The sequence below is a fragment of the Toxotes jaculatrix genome, chromosome 4, assembly GCF_017976425.1.
Source record: "Toxotes jaculatrix isolate fToxJac2 chromosome 4, fToxJac2.pri, whole genome shotgun sequence".
Taxonomy (NCBI): Eukaryota; Metazoa; Chordata; class Actinopteri; family Toxotidae; genus Toxotes; species Toxotes jaculatrix.
This window is the reverse complement of record NC_054397.1, coordinates 25,680,977-25,695,628: the sequence shown is the minus strand read 5'-3', so window position 1 is coordinate 25,695,628 and position 14,652 is coordinate 25,680,977. Positions and strand designations below refer to the sequence as shown.

The 14,652-nt window shown below is 41.3% G+C and overlaps 1 protein-coding gene across 2 annotated transcripts in view; it reads right to left on the bottom strand.

The window, feature by feature from the left end:
- kcnq5b (potassium voltage-gated channel, KQT-like subfamily, member 5b) overlaps positions 1-14,652 on the bottom strand; it is a 109,170-nt gene that overhangs the window by 7,632 nt on the left and 86,886 nt on the right. Inside the window, exons 5-13 of one of the 2 annotated variants that reach the window (XM_041035604.1) lie at positions 14,453-14,578; positions 12,879-12,989; positions 11,838-11,933; positions 10,680-10,774; positions 8,552-8,578; positions 4,486-4,709; positions 2,246-2,354; positions 822-953; positions 410-517 (exon numbers count right to left, since the gene is read on the bottom strand). In XM_041035604.1, coding sequence (XP_040891538.1) covers positions 410-517; positions 822-953; positions 2,246-2,354; positions 4,486-4,709; positions 8,552-8,578; positions 10,680-10,774; positions 11,838-11,933; positions 12,879-12,989; positions 14,453-14,578 — 1,028 coding nt within the window. The remainder of the gene's footprint in view (positions 1-409; positions 518-821; positions 954-2,245; positions 2,355-4,485; positions 4,710-8,551; positions 8,579-10,679; positions 10,775-11,837; positions 11,934-12,878; positions 12,990-14,452; positions 14,579-14,652) is intronic. The other variant, XM_041035605.1, reaches the window with a different exon arrangement.

The following is a 14,652-nucleotide window of genomic DNA, read 5'->3' as shown; positions in this document are numbered from 1 at the left end:
TTTAGTTTGTGTGCGTGTGTGTGTGTGTGTGTGTGTGTGTATGTTACAGCAGATGTTTCTGTGTGGTAGGTGTTTACTTGTGTAAAGATCACTGAATTTCCCAGAATGCACCAGAAAAAAAAGGCAGAACCAAAGTCAATATATTGTAGGGTTTTGTTAGTGTTTGGTTAGAGGATGACCACACACCCAGGACAGAGGTGTTTAAGAGAGGGGCAACGAGTGAAGAAAGACTGGGATCATTTCACTTCTAGCTCAATCAGTTCAAAGAAGAAACCTCATATTCATCTTAATTTCGTCATAATTTCAGTTTTCTTTTTTTTTGGAGGGGCAACAAACTCTTGAATTGACTGACTGAAGTGAACTGAACCCATGTGACATGGATGGGGTGGGGAGGGGGGCAAATTCTGACCCCTGAGTGGAGTTCTTTCTGCCCTGGCTGTAATAGACAGGGAAGGAGGGGGAGGAAAAGGTCTTGGCTCTGTTGCTCAGGGGCTGCGGGCCTACAATCATGTCCAGCCTGTGAGGGAAGAAAACACACGCACACATACATATGCACACATAGAAAATGTAAAAGAACAAACAGACATACAGCAGCGTAACACACATATGTACCCATGCATTTATATGTTATGAGTGCATGTGCACGCATACATGCATACACACAATTACACACACATACACACCAAGACACAGATGTATCAGTTACAGTGTGGTCACACAGCTCTACTTTGATAGCAAAGGTTACAGTAATGAAAACTCAGCTGATGATGTTGTCATGCTGTGAGTGTGTGTGTGTGTGTGTAGTCTGTCCTTATTGCTACCTGGTCTGCAGGCTCTTGATGCGACACAGCATGTCCAAGTGACCGGCAGAGTACTGTTCAATCACATCCTTCACATCATAAGGACGCAGCGTCTCCTTAAACTTCTTCTTGGCTACATGGAACTTCATTATCCTGCGCAAACAGCAGAGAAATTTATGAAACAGCCACTAGGGGGAGCTCTGATCCAGTCAGTACAGGTGGACTTGCAGTGACTCCTTCAACATGTAATATTTCACAAACTGCGGCTAATGAAAACACAGCAAACCTTACCCCTCTTGTTTTTTTCAAAGGTGCTTGCAATGCGTCATACCTGTTTCTTTACACCAGAGCAAACAGTCACGGCACCTGAACAATCACTTCAGTGGACCTTATAAAAACACCCAGTGATGTAGTGGCTGTGTGCGTGTAAAACTATTGGTGTGAAAAAGCTTTCTGAAATGTAGGCACCTGTGGAGCCTCACCGCTAAATTCAGAGGAATTTGGCTGAATGTGAGAGTCTCGTAGAGTGAGACAGGGACCGGCAATCTACAACCCTTTGTACGGAAGTGTATCTGGCTTGTTGTCATAATGGAAATGCTAAGCACAGGAACAATTACATGCAAAAGCAACATGTCTTTGCAGAATCAGACTGTGATCACATTGTATTGGAACTAATTTTACTGAAGAAACAGTCCTCCATGTTGCTTGATGGTGGTACAGTGGTGGAATGTAACACTTACTCAAGTACAATTACAGAGGGAAATGACTCCATTACATTTATCTTACTAGTTCCTTTGCAGATAAAGCATTTTCAAAGAAAGGATATGATGAGCATCGCTATACATTAAACTGCCCATTGCAGTGGTATACAAAGTAGGTCAGCCACTTAAAACAGGAAGCATATGCAGGAAAATGCTGCATAAGTATTAATGAATCTGTAATAAAAATCTAATAATACAATACAAAAAAAATCTAACACAAGCTGCAAATATAGAATATAACATAACTTCTGCTGTTCAGTTCTGCCATGGAGAAATACTTTTTTGAAGTAAAACTCCAGTGGGTTGAGCCATAGGAGCTGAGTGACAGTTGAACCACAACTTTCTAAGATCTCACGGGTTCAAGGCAAAATTACAGTGTTTGTTAAAGCCCCCTCTGACTAACTATGTTTCTGTTTGGACATCATGACTAAGACACACACTGTGTCCTTGTGACATGGTCACCTTACATAGCTTTACAGTGTTAATGCTCCCGTGAACCATATTTCCTCTCTCTCAACATTTTATCCAATCACCAGTCACTTTAATCCCCCGGAGCACATTCAATCAGGAAAGCTGCTGAACAGCAGGGGGTTGCAATCAGGGTTTGTTTGCATGTAACCTTGGCAGTATAAAAATACAGTATTGCTTGGATTGGTGGAGGAAGTCTTATTTCCTTTGTCTCACCTGACAGCTCTAATGACAGACTTGACTGAGGGCAGCAGGTCCTCCACCGAGATCTCGCAGTGACAGCCCTTCTCATCAAAGCCATCCTCACCTGCTATGGTGGAGTCTGCTGCTCAGGAGAGAGGACACAGAAAATGACTGTTCAGATTTTGTTTCTTGGTCAGACCGCTTAATGTCACCAGTGGCATTTTACATGAAAAAACATGGATTACTGTGAGGCCAGGACTCAGACAGTGCGTTCACATGTGTTCCATTAGTCTTACTACTCTAAAAGCCTGGTTCACATGCAGTCAATAACCATAATCCTCCCAGCCACCTCCAAAGAAGCATCTGATTTTATTATCAGACTTCCTTACATGGTTGTAGAACAATAACAATCTCAGCATTTCAACCAATTACTGCTAAATGAAATAATGTGATTCCCTCCTCCAGGTCATCCTCCTACATAATGTTATGTGATGCTCAAAAAAAAAACTTTAAAGCTGCATAATAAGATTGGGGATGTTGGAACAAGCTGAAAACAACTCTGACATATTATCACATCATAAAAATCATACAGAAAATGTGTTAGTAAACAGTTAACATCCAGCATATACAGAGCAACATATATGACATATACATGTTTTTGAGCCTGGGGGCCTGACAACTAAAACAGTGACTCACAGACACTTAAATGCAAAATGATAATTACTTCTGCCATGGAGTTTATGTTTTCACACATCTCTGTTTGTTTGTCAGCAGGATTTTGACAGAAGTACTGAACCAAAATTTGCACCACATTTGGTGGAGGGATGTGGCAGCGGCCAGGGGAGAAACCATTACATTTTGTCATTGATCTGGTTAAAGTGGCAGATCCAGGAATGTTTACCACTTTCCTAAACACTGTGAGATAGTTACCTCCATGGGTTCATTACTACAGGAGAACTCTTTCACATATGTCATCCATTGTTTATGGATGGAAAATATTGGTGCAGCTTTAAAAGAAAAAAAAAATTAAATTGAGGTTGTCAGAGAGTAGAAATCTGGTTGCATTTACTGGGTTATTCTTAATTTTGTAAAGTAAAAAGGTAAACCAAGTTTAGGGTTTACACTGACCTTCATCAGGGTCTGATAATTATGATACTGGGGATTAATCAGGAATCAGACTGGAAGGAGGTGGATTGAATTGAAAGTGAAAGGGAAAGACAGATTGATCTGATAGAGTGACAGAGAAAAACAGTGTCCTGAGCTGCTGTCTGGAACAGCAGGCTAGTAGTAAAGAACAGGCCTCTGGTGTGTCTGCAGAGATATTGCTAACAATGCATCTTTTTGACAATACAGCTCTGTTTATGGGCCTTCAGAGTCACAACACTGGGTACACAGAAGGTTACAGTCCAAGAGCTGGACTGCAGAGTCGAGCTGTTTGTTCTGATTAACCAAATATTGTACATGACCTTGGATAAGCATCACTTAATAGTGCAAAGCATGTAGGCATCTGTTTGTATGTGTTGGGTATCACCAGAGGACAATGCCAAACAGTGTTGGCTAATGATTTGCTCCATTAAATATAATATAGAATCTTTTCACTAAAATAGCTTCTTTCACTTCTAATTAAGCCGTAATAAAAAGGAAACATTTCCCATCCTCTAACATCTCATTTAGCCAACATGTCAGCGAACAACCAGATGGAGCGTGGCTAACCAGCCAACCAGTTTGGTTTTGGCTAGCTTGGTTATTGATTCTTCTCCACCAGCAGGCCTCAGCCAGCTGGCTGGCTCCAACACCCCATATGGCTGCTGGAGCTCACCACCCCCACCTTCCATCAATCCCTCAGTCCACCCACAAACACCAACTGGCCATTACCCAGAAGGGCTTGCCAGGCCGGCACTTCTAGGCCAAAGGAAGGAAGTGCAAGCGACCATTAGCATTCCTCCACTCTGGCTGTCTGAATTAGTGGGAAAAACCAGTTCTGGTGGGTATATGGACAGTGCCTGACAATTAAAAACATGTGGGGGATTCACTTGTCACATGCTTGGACTTAAAGGGACTTTAATTCAACATTAAAAAAAAAAAAAAAAACAACACCTTTGCTTTCTTGTTGAAAGTTTGGTTGATACCACTTTCATTGTGTCTGTTAAGTACGACGCTGAATGACTATAACTCTACTTTGACTTTGGTTGCAAATCAACTTCATACTGCAAATTAAACAGAAGTAAGTCAGACATTGTCTGAACCAGGAATGGAAGGACAGAGACACCTACCATCAGTGGTGGAGCGGGACTGGCTCTTTAGGCGGAGTGAAGGTCTGAAACGTGTGCGATCATTGAAGCTCCAGCTCTTCTGGACCTTGGCAGGGCTGGTGCCCTCCGTACTGGCCTCAGCCACCGGTGACCGCCGATCGTTCACAGAAGACGTCTGCCTGTTCTTAATACTCTGACCTCGGGGGCTCGCCATCCTCACCCGCTCTTTGAAGCTCAACTTCTGACTGGAGAGTGAAGTTAGGATGAACAATGGTCAGAGAGGGGAGTAGGAAAAAGAGGAATAAGAAGGGAATGGTGTTGTGAAGAGGTGGAATGACAGACAGATAAAGATTTGTTAATGATTTCAGGGTAACAACATAAATGATCAAAGACTGCAAAATGCTGTTCCTTTACACAATATAATCATAAGGCAGTCATCATCCAGAACTTTACCTACTAATACAACTGTGAAGAGCTGCAGCACAAAATGGAGAAAGCCCAGCATGCATTGCAGCAGGTGCTTTGCACAAAATGCAAACTCGGGTTAGGTATTCAGCCGTGTGTTTTGAGTTGTGCCTGGATGTGTGCATCTATAACTGCTACAGTATGTCAGCCTACGTAAAAAACTAAAGGGACAGTCAGTTCCACACTGTTGTATCAAATGGTTTTATGTTCATTTTTGCTGATATCACGATAGGTTACTTACCATACACAACCGCAAATCATCATTTAAGCCACAGGATTTGTTGCACGTGAGTTCCATGTAATGTGTCGTGAAAGGGTGAGTTATGAAAAAACTGGAATGTGGAAAGTGAATGAACAGGACAATGGGAAGAAGAGAAAGTCAGGAGGTCGATGATTGTGTGTTCATGCAGCTTTAATGACTGCATGCAAAGGCAGCGTACAGGCAACAGGCATGGCTAATTTAAATACAGTCACTTAAGTGGTGCTGTATGTTAGATTGATCACGTGCAGTTTTAATCCAAAGAATAAGGCTGGTGACGGTTTATACTCTATTTTGTTTATCTCACTGTCAACAAGTGTAATGGAAAGACCAAAGCTAAAAAAATGTGTTAATCCATCTCTCAGTGCTTTCTGACTCTGCTGCCTTTTATGTGTCAACAACCCACTGATGTAAATTAGCTCACAAACACAGAATATAGTTTCATTTTTCAAAAAAAAAGGCTCAGTAATTTCCTACAACAGCTTGGTGCTCTGGGTTGTAACAAACAATCAGGTATAAATGATGTGTTTGTAAACTGAATTACTTTCAGCTGCAGATGAACTCACATTTGGTGCACATGTGAGGATTTACAGTAGCAGGATGGTGCATGTGGGATTGAGTCAAAATAAACCACAGTGGTCATGTTCATGGTAATGGAGGAACATGTCACCCAGTGCAACAGTGTGACTCACTCACTGATTCATTGCTGGTTTTGGTCTTTTCATTGGATTTGTTGGCAATAAAAATACAAGATATCACAAGACTTATCTTTGAAAGTGACTGTGGCTGTAGAGACACATACTGTATGATGTGGGTGTGTTTGAGAGACAGCAACATGTCATAGGATGGCACCACAGAGCTAAAAGTTTGTGTTGGGAATGTGGCGAGTGGAGTGCGACATGTAGTTTTAGATGCAACACCAGGAGCCACAGTCTAATCACTCTACAGTCATGAGAAATCACGTTACACGTTAATTATTTAACTGAACATGAAACCTGACACAAATGTTCTGAGAGCAAATGTAGTTAAAACCAAAATCACAACAGGCAGAAGTAGCGCATTGCTCAGGCAAAGATCAAACAAAGGCAGATAGTGTTTTACTATAGAGGCGACTGATGTCTCCCTGCACTGGCTCTGCCCTCTCTCAGGCTGCACAGCCTCCTACAAATACCCATGCACCAAGAATTAGTCAGCATTCCCAAAGAAAAACGTCATGTAACGGGAGCAGAAATGCTGTGTACCTATGTTTCCGAGTGGTACACCTCCTCAGTAGCTTCTGTTTATTACTATGAATTTTACTAAAAAACCAAGGGGAGATAGACATATGGTGATGTGTTACATGATGCAGAATTAGAGGAGAGAAAATGTTTAACTCTGAGTGTTTTAAGGATGAAATATTGCACTTGTTTCACCTTATTTCCATTTGCCCTTCTTCTTTTGTTTTTTTTGCTTTGACCATTGTGCTTCTTGCTTTCTTATTTGGTCCTCTACATTGTATTAATTTAGTCTGGCTGGCTGTCAGTGAAACGCCTGACATGTAAATGCAATGATCCTTCATAAGACTTTACGTATGCAGGCTATTAAGTATAAAGTAATATGTCAGACTTTCTGCTGGCACTTCAATTTGTCGACCACTGACATTTAGAAGCAGCGGAACGGAGGCAATTGAGCTTAGTCGAGGAAAATGAACATCTACAGCACCATTTGAAAAAGGCTGCAATTTGGTGACTCATGCACTTCATGTAGATATCCCTCATTTAACTATGTGAATTCAGCTGGGCCATGGCAACAAGTGCCTGAGTCACCAGTGTGAGGCCAATAACCTTTAGATAGACACTTGTGGGTTCACTGAGGGTATTAAGATGCAGACCTTGGTCTTTGTTTTTCAAGTATTTGTTTTTTTGTGTTCATTTATTTTGTTCTTTAGCTGTGTTTTATCACCATACTTATGTGATGTATTACCTTGAAAATTAATAAATAAATCTAAGTAATAAATAAAGTAAGGCAGCTCTGGTTGGACTGTACATTGTGGCTTTTAATCTCCTCTCCAGCTCTGCAGTGGAGATGTAAATAGAGTTGGAGGTTTGAAAAAAGCATAGGTGGAGACTGGAGCTCTCCTCCCTCGTTCTTCTGTCCTTCCTGTGTGCAGGTGAGGCTGACTCTCCTATCTTAATTTGGCTATATATGTATATATTTTGAAAACTTTTATCACATTCTTTGGCTTCCTCTGCAGTGCGGTGTAGTTCATATATGGCACCAGGCTCCAGGGAAAAACAGTTCGACTGCCTTCAGTTTGCTGTGGTGGTTCACAGACAAACATTTACTCAGTGTTTCATAACTGCAAAAACAACGTATTACATGGCTAAGCCCTCACTGCCCTGCACGCTGTCCTCCCCTAATGATTAGAAAAATGCATTAGCTAAAAGACAAACGTCAGGAGCAGTGATATCCTTAAACAGTTTGGTAATATGACCACAGTCACACTAAATATCATTTCTAATAAGAGTGTAATAAATACCTGAGGCAAGAGGATGTGTGTGTGTGTATAATTGCTTGTATTTGAGTGCCTCAGCAGGTACACAAAAATACAAGTGATAAGAGAAGAAAGATAAAGAACCCAACGACAAACAGAAAGCAGCAGGGCTACGTTTCATCACCCACAATCCCAAACCCCTCCACTTTACTGTTACAGTACAGTTCACACTGATATGGATCAACAGGAGTCTTGAGGTTTATTGGTTGATATTTTTCTCCAAAGAGGCCTGGGCTTCATTCGAAAGTATGAGTGGAGATACAATATCTGAACTTCAGTCCAGATACCAAAACAAGGGTTTTCTGATTTCTTACTGTAAAGCTACTTAAAGCTACACTGATCAAAATGACTGTGTAGCAATCGCTCATAGTTATGAACTCACATGAATCTGCAGGTCACCTCATTTCTTTTACATTTTAGCATCTTTCAGCTGATGTTTTGGTTTTAAGGTCAGCAACTTTATAGTTTTTTTCACTCTCATCAACTTCAAAACCACAGAAAAACTGCTGTAATTTCCCAGCACAAAACAGCAGACGAAGGAAGAGACGGGCTAGTAAACATAGTGCAGCATTTAGCAAGGAACAGCTAATAACCTGAACAATAACGGGAGTAATGAAATGCTTTCTTTCCTTTAACTAAGGAAGCCAAATTTCTCAGAAAAACTTTAACTAAATAAAATCTAAATGAGCAAAGCTCATATTATTTGGACATAAATAGGTGCAGTTCAGTCAGAACCAAAGCGGTATTCAGGTCCTCAGGTCTACAATTAAATGATTTAACCACAACACAATGAAGGACAGTGAATGTTCAGTAAAGCAGCAATAACAAACCTTGTGGTCGACTCTCCCTGCTCCTTCCTGTGTGCCATGAGAAGAAAAAAAACATACATTAGAAAACATCTTTTCATAATACTAAAGTTTTAACAGCTTACAGGACCATACCAGTGCTTTTGCATGTTTCTGCTCATTTACTACAAACCATGTAGATGTTAAATCACCCTGAAAACCACTAGAAATTTGAATTCATTTGAATTCATTAATTCAAACCATCACTTATTTTTGTTCAATATAAAAAATCAATTTGCTAATTCTTGAAAATGGTTTACATTTTTTGTTCAAAAATGATGGCCACAAACGTCAAGTGTATCTGATTCGTAGTTAAGGAGCTAAGACCTGGAAACACACTGGTGTGGTCCTCTCAGTCAGCATGATAGGAAGATTGCATTTTTTCTTTATTAGCTTTGTCAGCAACTGTTGGTTTAACAAGTGCAGAGGATTTGAGGACAGCAACACATCAATCAATAATAAGCATTCCAGGGGAAATAGACCTTAACAAATAGCAGGCTCACTACAAACATGCAGGTCAGTGCAGACTGTCCAGGCAAACTAAGGAAGCACTTGCACAAAGAGAAGGTAGTGACTGAGTAACTGAAGATTTTCCCCTTAATGTCCTTGCAATCAGCGTGTGTGTTCAGTACATTAAGTTCATTATGACTATAACTCTACACTGTATGCCTTGCAGATGGTTTTCCTAATATTTCCAGGCTCCATACAGGTTTCTGAGGGATGGCATGCACACACACAAGGGGGGGTAGAAAACACACCAGAATGAGTGCTTAATTGGGAGATCAAAATGAAAAGTTGTTCTAGTGCCAAGAATTGCAAATGTACTGTTTGGAAAATGTTCAATATCCCAACAGGGAAACCTCCTGGTTAGCTGAGAGAGCATAATTAGCTAACAGCTACCAATCAGGTGAGAGTCATGGATTTTTAATAAGGTGGTGGTTAATTTTACACAGAGGCTGGTAACACATCAGGCACACATCTAGTGGTTGTATGCATGTATGAATGTCCAGCTGAAAAACAGCAGGAGATTCATACATGCTGATGTTACTAATATAATATCCAGAATGGATGTGTTTTTAATCCGTGTTGCCCACGTATGGTTTGGAACACACACACAGCCCATTTCTCTCTATCTGCTAAAGCTAAAGCTTGTGCTTTTACTTGTACTAGCTGTGATTTTTCACTTGAGTTCTATGTGTCACGTTATCAATCAAAGAGGGGGGAGCAATTTAAAAAAAAAACCCTGGATATGTTGGGATGAGTTTCACATGTAAATTGACCTGGTTGAACTGGTTTCTATCTTTTACACCGGACGTGTTTGGTTCTGTTTTTCTGTTGGTTACTACAGTTTCTTTGGGCTGGTGTGAAAGCTGTCAGCTGGACCATGGTACGCTGTTTTCTGCGTCCCTGTGTGTGCATCCTCATTTGTCTGTGAATGGGAAACCTCTCCATACTGATCCATACTGTATCTTCACGTATAGATATGTCGGCTGCCAAAACTGAATTATTTGTGCTGTACTTCCAAATCACTCAGGGCATCAGGGCTGAGTGACGGCCCAATTTAAGAAGACTGAAATGCTGCAAATTCAAAAAAGCTTGACTGGCTCATTGAGGCCACAATTGCCGTCATAAATAGATTTGCTGCCTCAGTCTCTCAAAGTGACAGCAGTGAAAGTCCCCGGCCCATTGAGCACTCAAACTGACTTAAGTCAAACACTGAGAGCCTGAGCCAGCGTGAACAGCGTGGAGGGATAAAATGTTCATTTATATAATGGCAGCAAAATTTAAGGGTGGTTTAGTGAAATCAGCGTTTTGTGTTAATTCAAGCTGGCTGCGATTAATGGAGCCTGGAAATGATTAGTCTTTTTGATGGCTGTGAACCATTTTCTCATAAGAAAAAAGAAATTATCAAAATGAATGCATTTATATGGTCAATAAAGAGAAAAAAACAGATACATTAAACAATAAGACAGAGTAGAAAAAGTGAAAAGGGCTGAATAATTTTAAATAAGATAAATAGTAACTTCAACTGTACATTATTGAAGTACAGGGAAAGATGGCTAGAGTGGCACAGACACCAAATACAGACACCAGCTGCCATAGTTGTACCTACTTTGTAGGGCTGCAGGTATGCAACGCCTTCAAGTGAGGCTTCCAGGTAGCAATGGAAACCGAGTTCTCATCAGCCGCATAACTACGCCAAACACACTGCATGCAGAATACACAAAACCAGGAAGAGGAAAAAAGTACAAAGAGGAGACCCCAAAAGAAAAAGAGAAATAGAAAGAAAAAAAAATAATGAGAACAAAAAACAAAACCAAGGATGGCGTAAGAAGGAAGAGGAGGAAGAGGAGGGAGAGGATGAGGAGAATAAGAAAAGAAGACAAAGTAAAAAAGCTGATTAGTGAAAACAAAAAAACTGGTGTGTCACACGTCTGTGGTTTGGGCGGAGGTCAGGCATGGATACATGCCTGTGGGAAGGCAGGAGGCTCTCATAGTGCTGCCATGTGGCGTCCAGGTAGGGCCTGGTGCTGTCGGTGGAATAATAACGCCACGCAGCCTGGTACAACATGGGGGCGGACAGGATGAAGAGGGGCAGGAGGTGGTGGAGAGAAGACAAGAGGAGGTGGAGGTCAGGAGAGGGAGAGATGGGAACACAACATGGGAGAGACAGAAGAGAGGGGAAGCCAGAGAGGGAGAAAGTGGAGCACGTGGGAGGAAAGTAGGTGAGAGAGCAGGGGAGGAAAAGGAAAGGAATGGAGAAATAAATGAGGAGGACAACGTGAGATCAGCGCCACTAAAATTCAGGATGACACAAAATGAGTGTGAAGATCAGGCTGGAAAAGGAGGAAATGCGTGATGCAGAAATGAGGGTGGGGTTGGGGGGTAGGAGGGGGCAAGAATGGATTTGCCGAACTCCCAGAGATTAAAGAGCTTACTGCAGAGTGAAGATGAGGGGGCACAGGGCCAGACAGAGAGAAGTTACATGCTATGTGCTGTTTACTGGGTAAACTGAGGATTTCGGAGAGTCCGGGGAGGAAAAAGAGAAACTGGAGAATGATAAAATCATTTAGGGCTTTCAATCACAATTTTTATTTGGTGGGTATTCAGTTCTCTTACACACTGTGGTCTACTGTTTTGAATAAGAGCAACAATTCACATTGACTTTCATACATTGGCAATAATATTTTTATTTTCCAGCCCAAAACTGGCAAAGTGTGTGAGTGAAACAGAAGAGAGGAGGGGGCGGGGGGGGGGCTGTGTGCTTTACCTGGATGAGGTAGGCTGCTGGGTTTCTTCTTTTCTCAAAGTGCTTCTGTCTGTGCTGCTCTTGGACCTTCAGGGCAAAGCCTGAGCCCAGAATTCCCTGGTACGATATTAAAAGGAATAAATACTGGATGCATTTGTAAACCAAAGACTCTGAAGTATAACTGAGCTGCTGAGAAAGGCACTAAAACTCCAATGAGAAAGTCCACTGTGGCTGCATGAAAAATGACATGGTCAATTCAAACAGCATGTAATATGTTTATTCTTCTTGTTAGAAGAGAGTTAGATGAGAAGATCAGACCCACTCTCAAGGCATATTCACATTATGGTGGAGGAGCAGCTTTTGCGCGTGCCTCCGGTTTTATTGTGTGTGTGCTGTGTTGTGATAGCTCTGCGTGGATGCAGGGGTGAGCCAAATAATTCAGATTGGTTGAACTGTATCCTGAGCTGCGCTGGCCTTTGTGGGCACAGCCAGCTGCTGCTGCTGACCACTGCTTGAACTGGAAGATGCACAATTCATCCTGTTTCCAGGCGATTAGCTTAACTTTACGCTAAGGCAAGAGTCAATCCTCTCACCTCACTGTCAGCAAGAAATCAGTTTACTTCCCAAAATATCCCATGAAAAAAAATAAATAAAAATATGCTATGGAATACAGTAACTGTGATAAAAAATACACACCTAAAAATAGACAATATACTGTAGAATTCATTTAGATTTACTTCTTTTTTTCAGGTGTTTGATTAATAAGATTTTACTTTAGTAGATTTGGACTGAATTTCTGTGATTTTACTTTGATCTGATTAAAGCAGAAATGAAGGAAATTAAAGCAAGAGTTTGCTGACGTACTGCCATCGTACTGACCTTTATTCCACTAACATTCAACTAGGATCCATTTTTATTAGTAGTTTCCCCTGTCATTGTTAAGTGCAGCTTTTATTAAAGTTACAATTATATAAATTCAGTAGTCCTCAGTGGAGGATTTATAAATTCCTCTGCTCTCTGAACATCACAGTGAAAGGAACCATTTTAAGAGTTTGGACTTACTGCTGGCAAGGCAAAGAAGGAGATGCCCAAGAGGGCGAACCCTGCAGATAGCATCCGTCCTGTCCACGTCTTTGGTGTCTTGTCCCCATAGCCAATGGTTGTCAGGGTGATCTGTCAGCACACACAATTATGAATGAAATGAAAGTGTGGAAAAAATGGTGTAAGCTCATTTGTGAGGACAATAGAAGTAAGCGATTCAGTTTCTTTGAACAGCAATAAAGGAAATTTCATTCACTTGTGTATATTTGAGGAGGCAGATATTTCAAACTCTCAGCACCCTGAACTGAACTTATCAACAAGGCTACATCAGGATACAAGCTCCTTCAGGCAAAAATACAAGTAACATTTTAGAGGCTTCATTTGAATTCACCTCTAGTGGACAAAAAAACAAGAGGGTGGAACCTGATCTGTTATTATTTTTGTGAATAACAAGATATTTATTCTCCAACAAATCTAATATATTCATTTGTCTTTCTCTCTCTTTAGCTGTCCTGGGATAAATGTTTTCTGCTGTGCATAACTGTGTTATATTTGCATGTTTTTCCTTCTGCATACTGCTTGATTTTGCTGCATAGAGGCATGATTTGAAATGATGCCTTCAGGCAGTGAGGTCACATCTGAGTGATTAGACCTGTGTGGAGCCTTTATAGGAACAAGTTTGGCCTTGGTTCCACGTACACTGATGAAAGCCTGTGGCTGAAATGTTTATTCTGTCTTGGCTTAAAAAAAAGGGGGGGGGGGGGGGGGGGGGGGTTGAAGCACAGTATGTGGGTTGTTGTTGTCGTCCTTTATGTGTGAAGACCTACTTAAGTCTATGAGGATCTGTAAAAGACACAATGAGAGCCCATTTTGACAATATTACACCTTTGACTGACGAGAGGACAAAACCGTCTTGATGAAAGAAGGATCCTGTGAAAGATGTTTTAATAAGAGATGAAACAGAGTTAATTGTGATAATGATTCGAAGAGATGGTACTTAGCACATGACCACTGAAATGAGGCGTGCACATGTGTTCAGTAAAAGCCTGAGAAGTAGCATTTAATGCAGTGTATTCATTATTTAATGGCAGGAGCAAATAAACCTGGCTGTGAACAGGGATGGGAACTGCTTGCCTTCAGCACTCTGTTTATCCCTGTGTTTATCACATATCCATCTGACTCTCTCTCTGTTTTAGGCACATTGATCACCCTGGATTATCCTTCATTCAGGGTCTGATTACTACGCACGACAAAGGCGGCTGCAGCCATTTAATAGCTTTATGATTTTTTTGAGCCAGTATAAAAATGGCAGCTAATGGAGCCGTGTGGGGCTAATGCTCAGAGGCAATGAAAAACTGAATCCCAGCAATAGCAAGGACACTGATTTTCAGCATCCAGCCCGGGGCACATGTTTCTGAAGAGGTATCAGCAGACTTTTAAGGCAAAAATCACCATCTGATGCAAAGATGTGTAAAAAATCAATTCAAGAAATCCAACAGAAAGTTACAGGTAATGTCTGGCAGCTGTTTGCCATCATCTCCATTATTTTGTTTTTACTGAATCTTGGCAGGCAGAGCATATTCCACCACACTCACCGTGCCCCACCACAAGGCATCAGCGTAGGTAGCAAACTCCTTGTTGAACTTGTTCTCCACAAGGTAGACGAGGAACGAGGAGAAGATGAGAACCAGGAAACCGATGTACCAGGCAGTTACCAGTTCCTTCAGTCAGAGTGTCATCATGGAGAAAAAAAAGGGAATTTTGTTAATGCACAACCACTTTGGCATATGAACAT